General features: G+C 42.2%; 1 protein-coding gene across 1 annotated transcript in view; it reads left to right on the top strand.

The window, feature by feature from the left end:
- The first annotated feature begins 997 nt into the window (after positions 1–997).
- Positions 998–17,994, top strand: part of LOC140205266 (transmembrane 7 superfamily member 3-like) — a 61,589-nt gene continuing 44,592 nt past the window's right edge. The window contains exons 1-3 of the mRNA XM_072272731.1: positions 998–1,129; positions 12,983–13,137; positions 15,909–16,056. Of these exons, the coding sequence (XP_072128832.1) occupies positions 1,012–1,129; positions 12,983–13,137; positions 15,909–16,056 (421 nt within the window). The 5' untranslated portion in view covers positions 998–1,011. The remainder of the gene's footprint in view (positions 1,130–12,982; positions 13,138–15,908; positions 16,057–17,994) is intronic.

Raw genomic sequence — 17,994 nt, 5'->3', positions numbered from 1 at the left:
AATCAGATGTGTACAGCAATTCATTTTTCCCCCACACAATTAAAGCATGGAATAATCTTCATCCTGCCATAGTCACACAACCAAACCCAATTAAATTTAAGGCAGCTTTTCTTCTTTAAAAATCTCCTTCTTGAATCCACCCTTCACCACCTCCAGTTTAAATTCCATGCGGAATATTTTGGAGGATCAAGTACCAAAACTGTGAATTTGCCTACGTCATCACGCTACCACGTGATACGCGCGTCTCGCTTAAAGTAAACTTCAAGTTGGACTCTCGTGTTTTCTGTTGAATTAGTTTGGTGTTTTAAAGTTACAAAACAGAACGTCCAGCTCGAAACTCCAGATTTCTTTTCACAGAAACAAAACGGACTGCACTTCAAACTTGCTCCACTGGATTTAAGAAAAACAAGTTTGTGGAAGGTGTTAAATAAACGCGTCCTTTAGTGGCATTTTCGCCGAGTAGTTGGAAGTGTTACATTCAATCTTCAATATTAATGTTAGATTTCGTGACTTGCGCTAAAACCGCGATCCGATTCCCCCGTATTCTCACTTGCTTGTCTTGTTGGCAGGTTGTAAAGCAAGAACTTGCAGATGGTAACTGGAAACACACTTGGAAAGGTCATTGATCCGAAACATTAATTGCGTTTATTGTCTGACGAGCACTCTGTGTCCTGGGGACAGCTCATCTGTAACCCAATAAGCAACAGAAACGAATTTCCCTGTTCCAAAGGAGCAAATAGGTGGCGAGGTCAAATAAACCATAATGAATGCAACGAGGAGCATTAAGATTGACATCATTTGTTAACTGTCATTGCAGCAAGCTGGAAATAATTTCTGTAGGCATTAATAATAAAGTCACCAATAGCAATGATGCAAAAATATTAATGAGCAAATTGCTAAAGTGAGCTGTGAAAATGGAACAGGATGTGACGTTGGTAGGGCTGGAAGTGCTGGCCAATGGAAGGTGCCGCTGGACGTTTGATTGACAGCGAGGCAGCTGGGCAGTGGACGATGTGGGGGGCTGGTGTTGTTGTGTGGGTCGTACTGACCGTGTCCCTCTGTCCCCGGAGTCGCTGCTCTGGGCTTCTGGCAGCGGGTGCCCGGAATCTGGATCGGACTGCAGTTACAGGTGAGCTTATTGTTGACTACACCTGGCAGGATTGGAGTCATTTCTAGGACGCTCTTCCGCTTTGGCTGATAATGACTCTTTCCCCTAACAGCTGCGGGAATTTGTGATGCAGTTTAAATTCAACGCCAAAGTTAATGAACGCCACGATGTAAACTTTAACACTAGTAAATTAATATAGACAGGTTGCAAACTTTTTTTTATCTTAATGAGTTTTGAACTTCTGACGTATCTTCTCCTTGACTTTTATTTAATAGGAAGGTGTCATTAATTTGGGGTGAAACATTGAACTGCATGTGAGGCGACCAGTTTTGAAGTGATGGAATAGGAAATTTTCATAGTACCAGATTGTTTCTGTTGTGTTTATGTTCGTATTGTCAGTGGTGGTGAAATTGGTCGAGCTGTATAAAGACACAGAAGCCGAATTGGGCCATTTGGCTCATTTAACCGTCCACTATTCAACGGCTAATTTATTATCCCTCTCAATTCTGTCGCCTTCTCCCCGTAACCTTTGGCACCCTTAGTAATCAAGAACCTATCAATCTCAGCTTTAAATAAATACTGTTGCCTCAAATAACTAATACCAGTACCTTAATTACTAGTTAACTAGTTCAGCACAACATGGTGGGTGAGAGGGCTTGTTCCTGTGCTATTCTAATCTATGTTTTAACATAAATACAGCACGTGATCACCTATCATAACGAGTGCCGAGGATTATAAAGGTAAATTTCAGATTTTACAACCTTAAGGCTCATTCGTGAAGTATTCCGAATGAAACGTACCTGTAACCTGTATTGTCTCCATGTCCCAGAAGTCTGTTCACTCATTTCCAGTTAATTTCTGATCCGTTTTGCACAGGTGCATGGGGATAACAAGCTAGTTTTTAAAATATTAGTCACTTAGTTGACTGAGAAAATATTTAGTTGATTGAAAGTCATAACTGAAGTGTTTTTGAATCTTAATTAGAAGATAATGGGCTGAAGATCTACTCACAACTTGAATTCTGATTACTAGACTGATGGTGCCAGTGTCCCAGTTTCCCCCTCACCTGGTTTCACCTACCACCTCCCAGCTTCTACGCTTTCTGCCTCCTCTCACCTTCTTATTCTGACATTTTTCCCCTTCCTTTCCAGATCTACTGTTGGGTCTTGGCCCAAAACATCGACTGCTTATTCCTCTCCATAGATACTGCCTGATCTGCTGAGTTCCTTCAGCATTTGAGACTTGTTCTGGATTTCCAGCGTTCTTTCAGTTAGTTCTGACGAAGGGTCTAGGCCCAAAATGTCAACTGTACCTCTTCCTGTAGATGCTGCCTAGCTTGCAGCATTTTTTGTGTGGGTTGCTTGAATTTCCAGCATCTGTAGATTTCCTCGTGTTTGCATCTGTAGAATCCCTTGTGTTTAAAAATAAAATAAAAACTAAGTAAATCCAACTTGATCCTTTGCATTGTGAACATGAAAGAGGCGAAACAGTTTAAAGTTTGCTATAAGAGCCCCACAGAGCTGTATTCAATGAGTTGGGCTAGACTGCTTAAATTTTGGGAGTGTTGCTTGAGTGTATGACCTCTTGATTCTTGTAGAAGTGCCATTAATAAGCCCATTGTTCCTGTAACAACAACTGCAGATAGTCAATACCACTGTGGCATTCAGTTTTGTGAATGTAATACCCTTCAACCAATGCATTCAGCAATAACAACTTCCATCTAGGCAGCTTCTTGGAATGTGGCAGTGTTGATGTTTCACACAACCATAAGTTGCCACGTGCAGTAAAGGAAACAGTGCACATGCCCAGAAGTAAGGAGGGAAGTTTTTAAGCAGGTTTTCAAAGGAGGACAAGGGTGAAAAGTTTAATGGATATAATTTTATAGCTTAGTCTCTTGGGTGCTGAAGAAACATCTGCCAGTGATGAAGCAGTTGAAATTTGAGGATGAGCATAGTAGATGGCTTGTAGAGTTACCAGGCTGGAGGAGCAAAGCCAGTTACGGATTTTACATTAATTATAGGAATTTTGAAATTCAGGAGTGCCTTATTCAGGAGGAGCCCATGTGGAATATCCAGCATGAGACAGGATGAAAGTGAAAGTTGAAGGGAGTTATGTATCAGTCCTTGGGACAGACCAAGGACAAAGTGAAAGCTCAAAGCTGAGTATGGGTGACCCTCTGGCTCAGGGGGTCCCACCTGGGGTCTGTTGTTTAATGATATTGGTTCATGGCATAAAAAAGGGTGAGAACCCCTGGCTTCCGGCTCAATGTCTTGAATCCACGTTAATTTGCCTCAAGTATTAAAATCATACCCAAGTTTGGTTTTTAGTGTTCACACTTCAGTAGAAATGTTTAAACAAGTGCATTTTCAAGGGATTTCCTTGCAGTGTACTTCTGTCCATTTTGTTCTTATTAAGACTGAGGAGTTGAGTTATTGCTGTATTTTTCAAATACTGTACAAAATACCTGAATTTCTTATGTAGCAGTCAGGGTTCAATGATACTCTTTCGCTACCTTTTCTAACTTAGTCGATTGATGGTGTAGTGGCATCAGCACTGGACTTTGAGGTACATGGTGCCAGGTTCGAATCCGGCCAGTTCCATGTACTCTTTCCATTTGAGCTGTTTTGTGAAAAAAAAACAGAAACAAAAATGGGAAAGTTGTTGTCCGTTGCACCACAAGGCACGGAAAGGAACAACAACCTTTCTAACTGATGTTTGTAATGTGCAACATTTATTTAATTCTCAATGCTATCTCTTCCCCAAACATTAACAATCAGCTCATAACTTAGTGATGACAAATTTGGTTTCTTGAAAGAATTGCATAGCATTTCCTGCTGTTGGGAATGTGCAACATTTAGTTTTAAGCTGTTTATTTTAGTATACAATTAAACAACATAAGTGTTTACAATTTTTGTTAATGATTTGTATTGTAGGGTAATGTAATGGGTGACAGGTGACACATATCGTTCAATAGAAACTGTTCCACATAATTCATAAACACCATCATTGAGTTGTTGTTCACTTTGAGACAGTGTTTGACATATTGACATCAGTGTAAGGCAACTGCCTTTGGTTTGTTTGTAATTAAAATAAAGGGCTGTGGCTTTTGTTCGTGCACAAAAAGACGACGCATGTCTTATTCACAAAATCCTATATTGGTGACCCCGACGTGATCAGACGATTCTGGAATTACTCAGAAACATGTCAACTGATGAAGCCATTTTGAAGCTGCCAGGGTTTTGGGAGCAGCACACTACTGCGTGGTTTGCACAGACGGAAGCCCAGTTTTTGCTTTGAGAAATCTCTGTCAGCAATACCAAATTTTACCAAGCTGTAGCATTGCTAAGTCGTTCCATGCAGCCAGAGTGGTGAGTCTTCCACGTTGCAGACTTTTGGACTGTCTGAGCCTGAGCATGACAGACCGTTGCTCTCCTTGTCCGGCCGGGTGATAGTGGGCCTTTAGAACTATTGGCCCACATGCTATCTCTCCCGGGCAATCACCATCCTTGTTTCATTTTTGAAGAACTCTTTATACAACAAATGCCTGATCAAGTTCACGCAGCCCTTACTAATATACCATGAAGGACTGTAGGGAGCTTGCTAAAATGGCTGATATAGTCCACACTCAACCAGGCAGAAATGCATCATTCTTCCTCCTTTCCCTCTCAATAAGTCCCGTCAGCAGAGCCTCCAGCAGACTTTTGCCTGCAGCTTCAAACAAGGCAACACTGCGCACATGTTTTTACCATGCATGCTTTGGCATAAATGCCAAGCAGTGCCAACTGCCATGTGGCTTTGATAGTGCCAGTGCTTTGGGACTTTGGAGGTCTGTGAACACTGAGGGTTCCAGCTGCCAGGTTATCTATTGTCATTACGGACACCCTTCCTGTGTGATATTGGCACTCAAATGAGTTTGCTGCTGCTGGCATCATCCATTGATTATATGGTAGAGAGTGGTGGATCTTCACTGAAGGCTGCCAGTGGTAGCAGGATCTGGGCTTGTGAGACTTGCCAGGTGATGCTCTGCTTTGGTGGATGACGCTAGACATGGGACTTTGGCTTGGCTAAAGTTGCTAGTCCTCTGTTCAGCGCAACTTCTTGTGTGCCAAAGGACTGTGAGTAGATCTCAAGAACTGCTGGCTTGTGGATGCAAAGGACTTTAGGTTGTTACATTGTACCCCTAGTAAGTTTCTCTGTGATGACACTCTCTAGTGCATGTACTCCCACATGTGAATTCACTTGCTGGGCAAATTCCCAAACCTCACCAAGCCCACATTTTCCACTACGGTCATAAAGAACGGGGTTGAACACCACATTTCCACAACTGGCTTACCAGTCCATGCCCATGCGTGCAGACTGGACTCAGAAAAGCTGGACGTCACGAAGGCTGAGTTTGCTAACATGGAAATGGCTGGCATTGCACACAGGTAGAATAGCCCTTCCTCATCCCTCCACATGGTCCCTAAGCCGCTGGTGGTTGCTGCCCATATGGTGATTACTGCCACCTTAACGAGGCTACCACCCCTGATTGCTATCTGGTCCCACATATTCAAGACGTTTCAACATGTTTAGCTGGAAAGATTTTTTTCTAAAGTGGACTTAGGAGCTACCATCAGGTGCCTGTCTACACTAAGGACATTCCCAACACTACTGTTTTAAGCCTGTTTATCCTATTTGAGTTTCTATGTGTGCTATTTGGGCTGAAAAATGCAGCACAGACTTTCTAGTGACTAATGGACTCTGCTTTTAAAAAAAACTTATTTTTTTTGTTTACCTGGAGAACAAACTTGTCACCAACGCATCCAAAACCCAACACTTATCACATCTCCGCACACTTTTCAAGTGCTTAAGTCAACATGGGCTGTTTATTAACCTTGCTAAATGCCCATTTATGTTGCCTGCTATTGACTTTCTTGGTCACCGCATCTCCGCAGAAGGTGTGCCAACCCTGCTGTCAAAAGTCGCCACTATTATGTACTTTCCAATGCCCCGCATTACCAAGGCCTTGCAAGACTTCCAAGGTATGGGGAACTTCTATCACCATTTCATTCTTGAGAGCTGCTGAACTTAGTCCCCTTAAAGGCAGTGCCCCTAATTGCACGCTCGAGTGGTCAGCAGTCATGACCAGAACACTTGATGACACCAGTTGAGCCCTACTGGGCACCTATAGCCATCACTACTGACACCTCAGACTATGCTGTGGGTGCTGTGTACCAGTGGTCCCCAACCTCCGGGCCACAGACCGATACATTGCCGCGAAGAATGCAGCAGTGCAGCTGTAGTCGGAACGCACTCAGATGATCTGGGCCGACATCTATGTGCCAGGTGGCACCTAATTAATTAGCTTGTTTATTTCAGCTTTTTTCTTAAGGATGTGCTGGGTACGTTCCGACTACTGCTGCATTCTTCGCGACAATGTATCGGTTCACGGCCCGGAGGTTGGGGACCACTGCTCTGTACAAACAATCGTAGGCATGTGGCAGTCATTTGCTGCCTTCAGCTGGTAGCTCCCCTGTCCCGTGCCAACTTAAGAGGAAGTACAGCACATTTGACCATGAGTAAGCATCTTGGACTCTATCTGGCCACTTTCCATTTTTTATTTTCTACTGGAGAGTCAGCATTTCACTGCATTCATTGACCACAAGAACGCTCCTGTGCAATAGCCAAAGGGTCAGACCCTTGGTCTGCACAGCAGCAATGCCACTGGCCCTACATTTTGGAATTCGTGACCGACATACAGCATATCAGAGGGAAAAATAATGCCATGGCTGCCATACGCATTGGGGTTGACTATGGTGGCCGACCAAGCTGGTTCTGCCAAAAGGTTTCAACCCAAAACGTCAACTGTACTCCTTTCCATAGATGCTGCCTGGCCTGCTGCCTTCCTCCAGAATTTTGTGTGTGTTATTGACTCAGATGTCAATAATTAAAGGGCCAGCAGTCATGGGCCTGCAGTTGGCTGAGTCAAGTTCAGGGATGCAGGAATTTCTCTCCTGTGTGATGTCTCAGCTGACGGCCTTGTCCCATGGTGCCTCCAAACTGGAGGTGCACTATTTTTAACTCCATTCTTGCATCCGGGTGGAAAGGCTTCACAGAAACTGGTGCTTTAAAGTTTGTGTGGCATGGCCTTAGGAAATTAACTGTCACATTCAAGCACCATTTGAGGTCCCTGAGCAACAGTTTGACCATGTCAAAGAGCGCCTGGTTAATCCTCTTCTCCACGCCCCCCACGGTTTCACACATCTCCTTACCGTGGTTGACCGCACTACCAGCTGGCCAGAGGTTGTCCTCCTAGCGCCGGTAACAGCTGTTCATCAACACCTGGGTCGCTTGGTTTGGCACCCTGTCTGATATTTCTGATGATGACCATGGTCCCCATTCACATCAGACCTCTGGACCACAATGGTCCAGAACTTTGGCGTTAAGTTCCATCACACCCACGGGATATCGCCCTCAGTTCAATGGCCTATGCGAGTGGTTTCACCAATCCTTAAAGGCTGTCCTGAGAACCTCCCTGACAGACGACTGTTAGCACAATCATTTCCCATGGGTCCTGCTGGGGCTCAGAACAGCTTCAAAAAAGGGCCTGCAGTCCTCCACAGCTGAGTTGGTGTACGGACAGCCACCCCTTATGTTCTACCTCGTTTGTTTTTGTCTACCATGATGCACCATGAACACCACCTTAAGCCTCCTTACAATGGCCCATTCCAAGTTTTGAAATGGGGTGAAAAAACTTGTACTGAAGATAGAAAATGTAGATTGCCTGAAACCATCCTAACAAAGCCCAGATGATTTTACTACCATACCTCCTGCATCAGGACATGACCACGTGCAAGTCAGCACAGCCCTGGACAAAGCAGAGGAACTTGCTGTTACTCCAACCAAAGCACATAGGGCCCGAGTCGAGCAGCTCGCACGACCGCCGGTCAGACTCACGATGCCAGTTTTGTTGAATTCTAGGGTGGAGGGGGAGCAGTGTAGGGAGATGCAGGGTGTGGCAGATGATGCATATTGTTCATAATAGAAACTGTTCTGCATAATTCAGAAACAGTCATTGAGTTGTGTTCACTTTCTGACGCGATGTCTGATGTAATGATGTCAATGGAAGGTGACTGCTGTTGGTTTGCTCGTAATGGAAGTAAAGGGCTGCAGTTTTTGTTAAGCACATACAATTATTTGCATGTTTTATTTGTAAAATCTCACAGCAACACTAATTACTTTTATCAGTTAATGCTTTTTCTCCCTATTCTTTTATGATGCTGCCATCTGTTTTCAGGGACTAAAGTTAAAATTTAACTACCTTGTATTTAGAACATAGAAATTTACAGTACATTACAAGCCCTTCGGCCCACAATGTTGTACCAGTAACCTATTCTAGAGACTACCTAGAATTTCCCTAGTACATAGCCTTCTATTTTTGTAATCTACTCTAGAGACTGCCTAGAATTTCCCTAGTGCATAGTCCTCTATTTTTCTAAGCTCCATGTATTTATTGTATTTAATAATGTTAATCACTTGTCACATGGTGTACAATTTTATTAATAGCAAACACCACCTCCTTACTTAGGGGGGGGGGAGGGGGGGAAATATCCAGATACCTGAAAGATGAAATAAAGTCAGAAAATGATTGGAAAAACTCAGCAGGTCAGGCAGCAATGAAAGTGAAGCAGATGATGCTTAACAGAATTCTGATTCGTCGTGGAGATGTGGATCTACTTAGCTTCCATAAACTATAGTAATCTTTATTTGACACTACTAGAATTAAAATCTAGTTAGATAAGTATTGCCTTGTAAAACTGTTGTTCTGTAAGATATAAGATAGTTTATTGTCATTTGTCTGCCTGTCTAGGTACCATATCAGATGCGGACGTTGGTGACCATGGTTTTCCGTATAGATCTATCCTTTGTTCTTTGGATGACTTCTATTTCCTCGGTGTAACCACCTGGCTACGCTTTTGATGAACATAAGCCGAGGTCTTCCTCTAGGCTTGCTCCCCTCGATCTTTCCAGAGAGCATGAGTTTTCCTAGCTCATCTTTCTGCGTGATGTGTCCTAGGAATCTGAGTTGTCTTTCTCTTATTGTTGGTATGAGTGATCGAACTGCTTGGGCTGTTCTGAGAACTTCTTCATTTGCTGTGTGTGTGGTCCATGATATTTTTAACATTCTCCTGTAGAACCATAATTCAGCTGCTTCTAGTCTCTTTTCCATTGCAGGAGAAATGGTCCAGCATTCACTTCCGTAAGTCAGGATAGAATAAATGTAGCACTGCAGTATTCTGTTTTTAGTGTACGTGCTCATCTTTCTGCCTGTTAATATGGTCTTCATTTTTTGGAAAGCTTCTTTCGCCATTGCTATTCTGTATTCGATATCTGTGTCGCACCTGCCATTACTTGTTATTAGGCTGCCAAGATATCTGAATTTGTTGACTTGTTTATTGTTTGTATTTCTGATCTTGATCACATATTGTGGGATGTTTGTCTTTCTGGAGATGACCATGCTTTCTGTCTTCTTCGTGTTGGTTGAGAGGCCTCTGCGATTTGTCAGTACACAAGTGTAAAGGAGAATGAAATGAGTGTTACTTCAGATCAGATGTAGCATCAAGAACGCAATAAACACATTAAATATAAGATTAGCTTATATACATAGACTATATAGCTTATATGCAATCCTGAAAAAGGGTCTCGGCCCATAACGTCAATTATCTATACAGTTCCATAGGTGCTGCCTGACCTGCTGAGTTCCTCCCCCATTTTGTTGTGTGTTGCTCTATACATAGACTGATTGCATGTACATAAAGTAATGCAGACATTCCACCCTGCAAAAACTCATTTCAGGGAGGTAGCAGCCCCCCCCCCGCCCCCGTCGACCTCTAAAGGTGTATATAATACTTTGTTTAGTGATTTTGTCTAATCTGTAAACCAAGTTCTGTATTTGCAGAAAATGTGACATTAAAATATGTACATATTATATTATCATGTTTATTCTATTACAACCTTAAGCAAGTCTACAGGGAGTTTGGCGTCATCACGTAGGATATCAATAGAGTAGCTCCTTAGCAGCTAGTCAGCTAGTTTAAATAACCTTAGCTACGCTAATGAACGAATGACACCTATTAAACTCACCTCAACATGTCTTTTACATTTTAACCCACTGTGGGCAATAGAAAAGTCACTGTTGCAAACAGTGCAGCGAACAACACTGTCATTATTTTTGAGGTCGACTGTAAAGCCTGCCCACAAAGAAAAATGATAGGTCTACTTAGCACGAAGAGACACCAATCAGGATGCTCGCTCTTGCTCTCCCTCTCAAAAAAAATCGATTTGCGGGATATTGTATATAATTTCCAGGCATCAGGGAGCCACTATCAATATGCGGGAGACTCCCGGAACTTCCGGGAGAGGTGGGATGTCTGGTAATGCTACTTATAAGTGTATGTGTCCATAAGATAACTGACAGGAATTGATAAAGAAGTAGTCGTGGTCAGCCTGTCAGCTTGAGGTAAGTAAATTTGGTCTCATTAATTCAAATCTTCCTTTCCTTCCCCACTAACTGTATTTATTTTGAGATCTAGATTTATTTACTGTATGAGATATTGCGGTTCTGCAATTTGATGTCAAGCTTTAACAAGAAGTGAAATAACAGCCTGTGCTTGTTGAGGCATTTTTTTGCTTATAAGGAAGTTTTATTTTAAATGTGCAGCTTAAGTAATATCTCCCCATATCTTGAGCAACTTGTGCTAAGTGTCTAAAGAAAGAACACATGGTTATATTTACAGATTAAAGGTTGCCATTTGCTGCTTTCTGTTCTTGTAGAAATTGGCCATTTGTAAACAATACAAGCGTAACTGAGTTATGAATCTGGTTAACATTAACAATTGTTTCTATCCCTGTCTCAAGTACAGGTGTCCCCCATTTTTCGAACGTTCACTTTAAGAAAGACCTACATTAGTTCCCTGTTTTCGCTAACAGAGGGTGTTTTCACTGTTACGATAAAAGGCAGCGCGTGAAATAGGCAGCCGCTCCTCCCCCAGATTCGGAACTGCATTCTAGCCGGCATTGCTTAAACACGTGCCAGTGAGCAGCCGTTAGCAAGATGAGTTCTAAGGTATCGGAAAAGCCTAAAAGAGCTCGTAAGGGTGTTACACAGCGTAAAACTAGACATAATTAAGCGTTTCGATTGTGGTGAATGAAGCAAGGACAAAGTGAGTTTGGCTTGTGGAAGCTGATGAACATGATGTTGAAGAGGTTCTGGCATCCCATGACCAAGAACTGATAGATGAAGAGCTGATGCAATTGGAAGAGGAAAGGATAACCATCGAAACCGAATGCAGTAGCGAACGGACTGAAAGTGAAGTCATCCAGAAACTGAACGTGAAGCAACTGCTTGAGATTTTCGCTGCAATGATAAAGTACGACTTTAATTTTGAAAGGGTACATCGGTTTAGGGCATATTTGCAAGATGGTTTGAGTGCTTACAAGGAACTGTATGATAGAAAAATGCACGAGGCTAAGCAGTCAAGCAAGCCTTCCAATCAGCCACAGCAGACGACGAACTTCGACATCAAGGCAGGCAGACATAGAAGAAGATGACCTGCCTGCCCTAATGGAAGACGATGATGAAATGACACCCCAGTGTCCCACCACCCCAACCCCCGGGCCGCGGACCGATACATTGCAGCGGTAGCCAGGACGCACCCAGCACACCTTTAAGAAAAAAGCCGAAATAAACAAGCTAATTAGGTACTGCCCAGCACGAAAATGTTGGCCCAGATCAAAGGTGATTTGCGTCGCCTCTGATCTGGGCCGACAATTACATGCTGGGCAGCACCTAATTAATTAGGTTGTTTATTTCGGCTTTTTTCTTAACGATGTGTTGGGTGTGTCCTGGCTACCGCTGCATCCTTCGCGGATCGGTATCGGTCGGCTGCCTGGAGGGTGGGGGCCACTGCACCACCCCAACCCCCGACGACTCAGCCTAACACACCGTCATCGGTGTGCTTGGTGCTGTCTTCCAGATTCCCGTAAGTGATACGACACTGTACATACATTATTTCTACTTTATATAGGCTGTGTTTTTTTTGCGTTATTTGGTATGATTTGGCAGCTTCACAGCTTGAAGTTTACTGGAGAGAGTGTTTCTGCCGAGAGTGCTTGCGTGGGATTTTCGCTACCGAGAACAGTGCGGCAATGATCGTAGAGAAGTATTTCTACTTTATATAGGCTGTGTATTTATCATATCATTACTGTTTTTACTATATGTTACTGTTATTTTAGGTTTTATTTGTTATTTGGCATGATTTGGTAGGTCTTTTGGGTCTGCGAACGCTCACAAGTTTTTCCCATATAAATAAATGGTAATTGCTTCTTTGCTTTATGACATTCTGGCTTATGAACTGTTTCATAGGAATGCTCTACCTTCGGATGGCGGGGAAACCTGTAGTAAGGTATTTTAATTGCTACTTTCTGATTGGACCTGCATAAATCCTTGGAGCAAATTGAATTTCTGGCTGTGGGGAAAGGATCAGAGAATGGTCCTGACAAAGGGTCTCGGCCCGAAACATCGACTGTACCTCTTCCTAGAGATGCTGCCTGGCCTGCTGTGTTCACCAGCAACTTTTATGTGTGTTGCTTGAATTTCCAGCATCTGCAGATTTCCTTGTGTTTGCGTGTTTACCAGTCCTACTGTCTTGACTAAGATGTTTCTGTATTTCCTACCAGATGACAGGAGATTGAACAGTTAGTATCTAGGATAGGATAGGTCTTTAATGATATTATGATCTTTAGACTTGCACCTGTGCCTGATGTATGTAGGTCTTGAGAAACTGTTGCATGTAAATGATTTGATTATGTTTTTGCTTCTCATTCTCATGGTAGGTCACATCAGAATCTCTCTTTTGATGCCTGTTTCTGTCCGTTTGAGGCCTAATGAGAGTAAACGAGTTGTCATTACAAACATTGGTCACCAAGCTGCCTCTGTGGTTGCCCAAGTGTACTCGCACATGCAGAATGTCACAGTCTCACTCTCTAGGGTAAGTTGAAAGGCTGAGTTAAGCATTTATAAATCTGCTTCTTCATCTGTTTTTTTTTTCAAACCTATGTGAATAATCAGGAATGGCACAAAGCACCAAATTATGTGCTCCCTTTTGATTTGTGTTATCTTTTAGTTGCTCTAAATGTAATCAAAACTTGTGTTCTGCTGTGTAACATTTAAAAGGTGTCCGCAAGGCACTGAACACCTCAAAAAAAACGTGATGATGTTTGTGAAATAGCTGTTAATAGCCTTGATCTTTATAATTACTTGAGTATTCAAGAAAACTAATGAGTGCCTATTTTTGTAATGAGTAGTTTAGAAAAATGTTAATTTTGCTTATTGTGACTTTATACACAATAGCCACCTGATAATGCAAAGCACTATTAAAATGAGTGAACTTTTCTAAAACAGTTTGAAAATGTTTTGCTCAGGATGAATCAATGTAATAAATAAAAAATTTTGTAATCTTTGAATTTGTAAATTGCAAATAAGGAGACTTTACTGGCTTTATAGTTTATTAAAAAAAAGAGTATGTAGTTTATACTATTTTGATAGGGCCAAAACCATGTACAAAAAAATGTTACTTGTTATTCTCTCTTGTACTTAATTGCATTGCTATTGTAACTAGGGTTTTTGAGTTTGTTGTCCAACTTCATTTGCTAGAGACAGTTTTTTTTTGGTTTATAACTGATAGAGGGTGTTGGCACATGACCAAGTGGTTAAGGCGTTCGTCTAGTGACCTGAAGGTCGCTAGTGTGAGCCATGGCTGAGGCAGCGTGTTGTGTTCTTGATCAAGGCACTGAACCACACATTGCTCTGCGACGACACTGGTGCCAAGTTGTATGGGTCCTAATGCCCTTCCCTTGGACAAAATCGGTGGTGTGGAGAGGGGAGATTTGCAGCATGGGCAACTGCCGGTCTTCCATACAACCTTGCCCAGGCCTGCACCCTGGAAACCTTTCAAGGACAAATCCATGGTCTCACGAGACCGACGGATGCCTTAAAAAAAAAACTGATAGATAAAATTGTGGTTGCTGGAAGTGCTCAGCAGGGTGAACAGAAATATGGGGAGAGCAAGTTAACATTTCACATTAACAACCTTTCATTTGGTGTAGAGTTGATGGGCTGAATGGTCTATATCAGCGGTTTCTAACCTGGGGTCCATGAACCCCTCAGATAATAAGGATCCATGGCATAAAAAAAGATTGGGAACTCCTGTCCTAAATCATAAAGAAATTTTCAGTAGGTGCCACACATGAGGCCGCTAAATAATAAAAGCCCATGGTGTTAGAGGCAAGGCAGTTGTATACATTAAAGATTGACTGGTAGAAAGCAGAGAGTGGGGATAAAGGGATCCTTTTCAGGATGGATGCCGGTAACTAATGGAATTCCACAGGTGTCAATGTTGGGACTGCAGTTTTTCGGTATGTAGATACATGATTTGGGTAAAGCAACTAATTGCATTGTGTCCAAGTTTGCAGAAGATAAAGGTAGGTGGAGTGACAGGTACTGTTGGAGAGTCATGGCATTTATTGAAGGACTTGGATGGGTTTGGAGAGTGTGCAAAACAGTGACAGATGGAAGTGTGGAATTATGAACTTTGATAGAAAGTATAAAAATGTAAACTGTTTTCTAAATGGGGATATACTACAGAAATTGGAGGTGTAAAGGGAACGGGCACTTCAGACCACTCTATTTTGCAAAACTGATTAAATTAGTAATCAAATGCCCAACTAAACAAATCCCTATTAGATTCCTTCATCTCCATCGAGTTGATGGGCATCATGGGAGAAAGGGGATTAAGGAGGTGTTTTGGGAGAGGTGATAGCCGGTGAGGAGAAGAGGTCAGAGTGGGGAAGAGAAGAAGAGGGGAGGGGAAGGAAAATATTTTTACAGGAAGGAGAAATTGATGTTTGTGCCATCAGGTTGGAGGCTATCTAGACAGAATATGAGGTGTTGCTCCTCCACCCTGAGAGTGGCTTCACCGTTTTGTTTTCAGACTTACTAACCCACCCATCCAAGTACGGATCCCTACAGAACACCACTTGTCATGGATCTTCAGCCAGAAGAAGTCCCATGAGCACTACCTTGGCGTCTATGAGCAAGCCAATTCTGAATCCAAACACCTAATTTTTGGACCCTGTATTGAAGGAAAGATGTGCAGGCCTTGGAGAGGGTCCAGAAGGTATTCATAAAAATTACCCTGGGAATAATAGGTTTAAAATATGAGGATTATTTGATGGCCTGGAGTCATGTTAGAATTCAGAAGAATGAGGGGTTTGAAACCAACCAAACACTGAAGTCCCTGAGTTAAGTGGATGTGGAAAAGATGTTTCCATTAGGAGAGTCTAGGATCTAAGGGCACAGTCTCCCAATAAAGGGATGTCTTTTTAAAGCCAAGATGAGAAATCTTTTCAGTTGGAGGGTGATGACTGTTAAATTTGTTGCCACAGATGCTTGTGGAGGCCAGGTCTTTGGGTGCACTTAAGGCAGAGATTGATAAGTTCTCTGTTGCTTAAGGGTTGCAGGGAGAATGCGGTTGAAAAAAATCAGGCAAGATTAAAAGGTGGAGCAGACTTGATGGGTTGATTGGCTTAATCTGTCCTGTATCTGAGGACTTAACTGGAAATTTGAATGTGATTTGGTGGTAGTTATCCTTAAGTAGTTCCAATCCCATTCCAAATTTATGTCACTTTTGAGCAGACTTGCAATTTTAGCGTTTCTGTGATATGTTTAGAGGAAGTGGACTTATTTTCTGGTGTGCCTCAGTTCTTTTCTGTAGATGCATCTTATACAAGCTCAAGTGCTGGTGTGGTCCTCATGTTGCAACCCGCTGCTGAACAGGCAACATTCTACATCAAAGCTGGGGAGGAGGAGGTGTCGGCAACTCTATTTGCTCTGCCCTACTCAGCCCAAGGTAAATAAGCTCTTCATAGTTCTTCTTTGAACAGTGGTAACTAACACGGTGAATTCTCATGTTATACAGAAAATAATCTAAACTATTTGGCTATACAATGTGGAACGGGCCTTCAGGCCCAAAGAGCTGCACCACCCAGCAATCCACCTCTTTAACCCTTGCCCAATCAGAGGGCAATTTACAATGACCAATTAAGCTACTAACCAGTATGTTTTTGGTCTGTGGGAGAGCAACTGGAGGAAACCCACGAAGTACGTGCTCCTTCAGACAGCAGTGGTAGAAGAACAAAGAGATCTTAGATTTAAATGTGCAAATCACAGAATGTAAAATGCTGTTTAATAAGTCCTCTTACGTTTGTTGGGAAATGTAAAGCAAGTCGTGCATTGGGGTTTATTTTGGAAATAGGTGGAGAAATTATTCCATGTCATGTCTGAACTGAACCTTTGTTAGAGCATATTTGGGAGTTCTAAGTGTAACTCGGTTTGCAGTTTTATAAAAAGTACATTTAGACAGTGGTGCAGTGTAAAATTGCTTAACAAGGATGAAACCAAAATATGCGTCCATCTGCAAGGAGAGAATGAGCAGACACTCGTAATGCTGGAGGAACTAGGTAGATCATGCAGCATCTACGGAGAGGAAAAAGCAGTCAGTGTTTCAGGCCGAGGTCATACATCAGGATGAGCGGATTTGCTAAACTTTTCCATGAACAGCGAACGTGCTGGGTGACTGAATAGTTGTCCTATAATTGTGACATATTTTGACAGAATGTACACCAGGAAAGATTCACTTGTGGGGATAGAGATCAAAACATTAGGTCATCAATATTGAGTAGTCTCTGAGAGATCAAATGAGGAAAGCCAAAGGAGTTTCATTACCCAGAGTCGGCATACTGAACTCCATGGTGCTGATGTGTTTGAGAACATTATGGATGCAGAAGCTAGATGAAGCTTGATAATCAGAGACAGGATAAGACACTAGAGGTGCACAATAGCTGATAAAGTAGTTCAAGACCCTCTCGGCTTTCATAAAGTTTTGGAATCCTTTTATGTTTAATCCATATTTACATTCTTACAAGTAGGTCTTGTTGGCTAGTTTAGAATAGCGATGCTTCATTGGAATTTTGCTACAATAGCCTTTTACAAATTTGCTGTTGTGCAAATTTGGAACTAGTTTTTAAAAAAAAACAACAACAAATATGTAGAAAGTCAACCATTATTTCAACATAACAAAGTGACCTATGATTGAAATTTGGAAGATCATCTATGGCCTTCCAAGAGTAATCTGGACTTCTCACCTACCAGTCTTGAGGATTTTGAGTAGAAACAGGATGTATGACTGATATACACACACACTCACTCACTCACTCTTCCCTTTTGCCTTTCCTACTGTGAGCTTAAGCTCATTCAGGATGCTCTTGCTTGTAATTCATTTTGCCCTGTGTAATTTTTTTTTGTTTTTTTTTTTAACCACTCTGCTCACCACAAGTGGGTGTTGGCTTGAGGTCTAACAGAGTTTTGCTTTAAGCTATCATTAGTGTTCAAATCTGTCCACAATTGGTCTTCCAAACCACTCACTCCTCAAAAAAAAAAAAAATCAAATTTCATAGTCCTAGCATCATAGAATACTACGGCACAGAAACAGGTCCTTTGGCCCATATAGTTTATGCTGAGTCATTAATCTATCCAGTCCCATCTGCCTGCATCTGGACCGTAGCCCTCCATATCCCTCTCGTCCATGTACCTATCCAAATTTGTCTTAAATGTTGAGAGATATTACCATGGATAGAGGATTGGTTAACTAATAGAAAGCAGAGAGTTGGGATTCATGGCAATCAGTGGTGAGCGGTGTGCTGCAGGGGTTGGTGCTGGGTCTACAATTGTTCACAATGTACATTAACGATCTGGACAAGGGAACCAAGTGTAGTGTATCTAAGTTTGC

The sequence above is a fragment of the Mobula birostris genome, chromosome 11, assembly GCF_030028105.1.
Source record: "Mobula birostris isolate sMobBir1 chromosome 11, sMobBir1.hap1, whole genome shotgun sequence".
NCBI lineage: Eukaryota > Metazoa > Chordata > Chondrichthyes > Myliobatiformes > Myliobatidae > Mobula > Mobula birostris.
The sequence above is the reverse complement of the archived record's forward strand: the minus strand, read 5'-3'. Positions and strand labels throughout refer to the sequence as shown.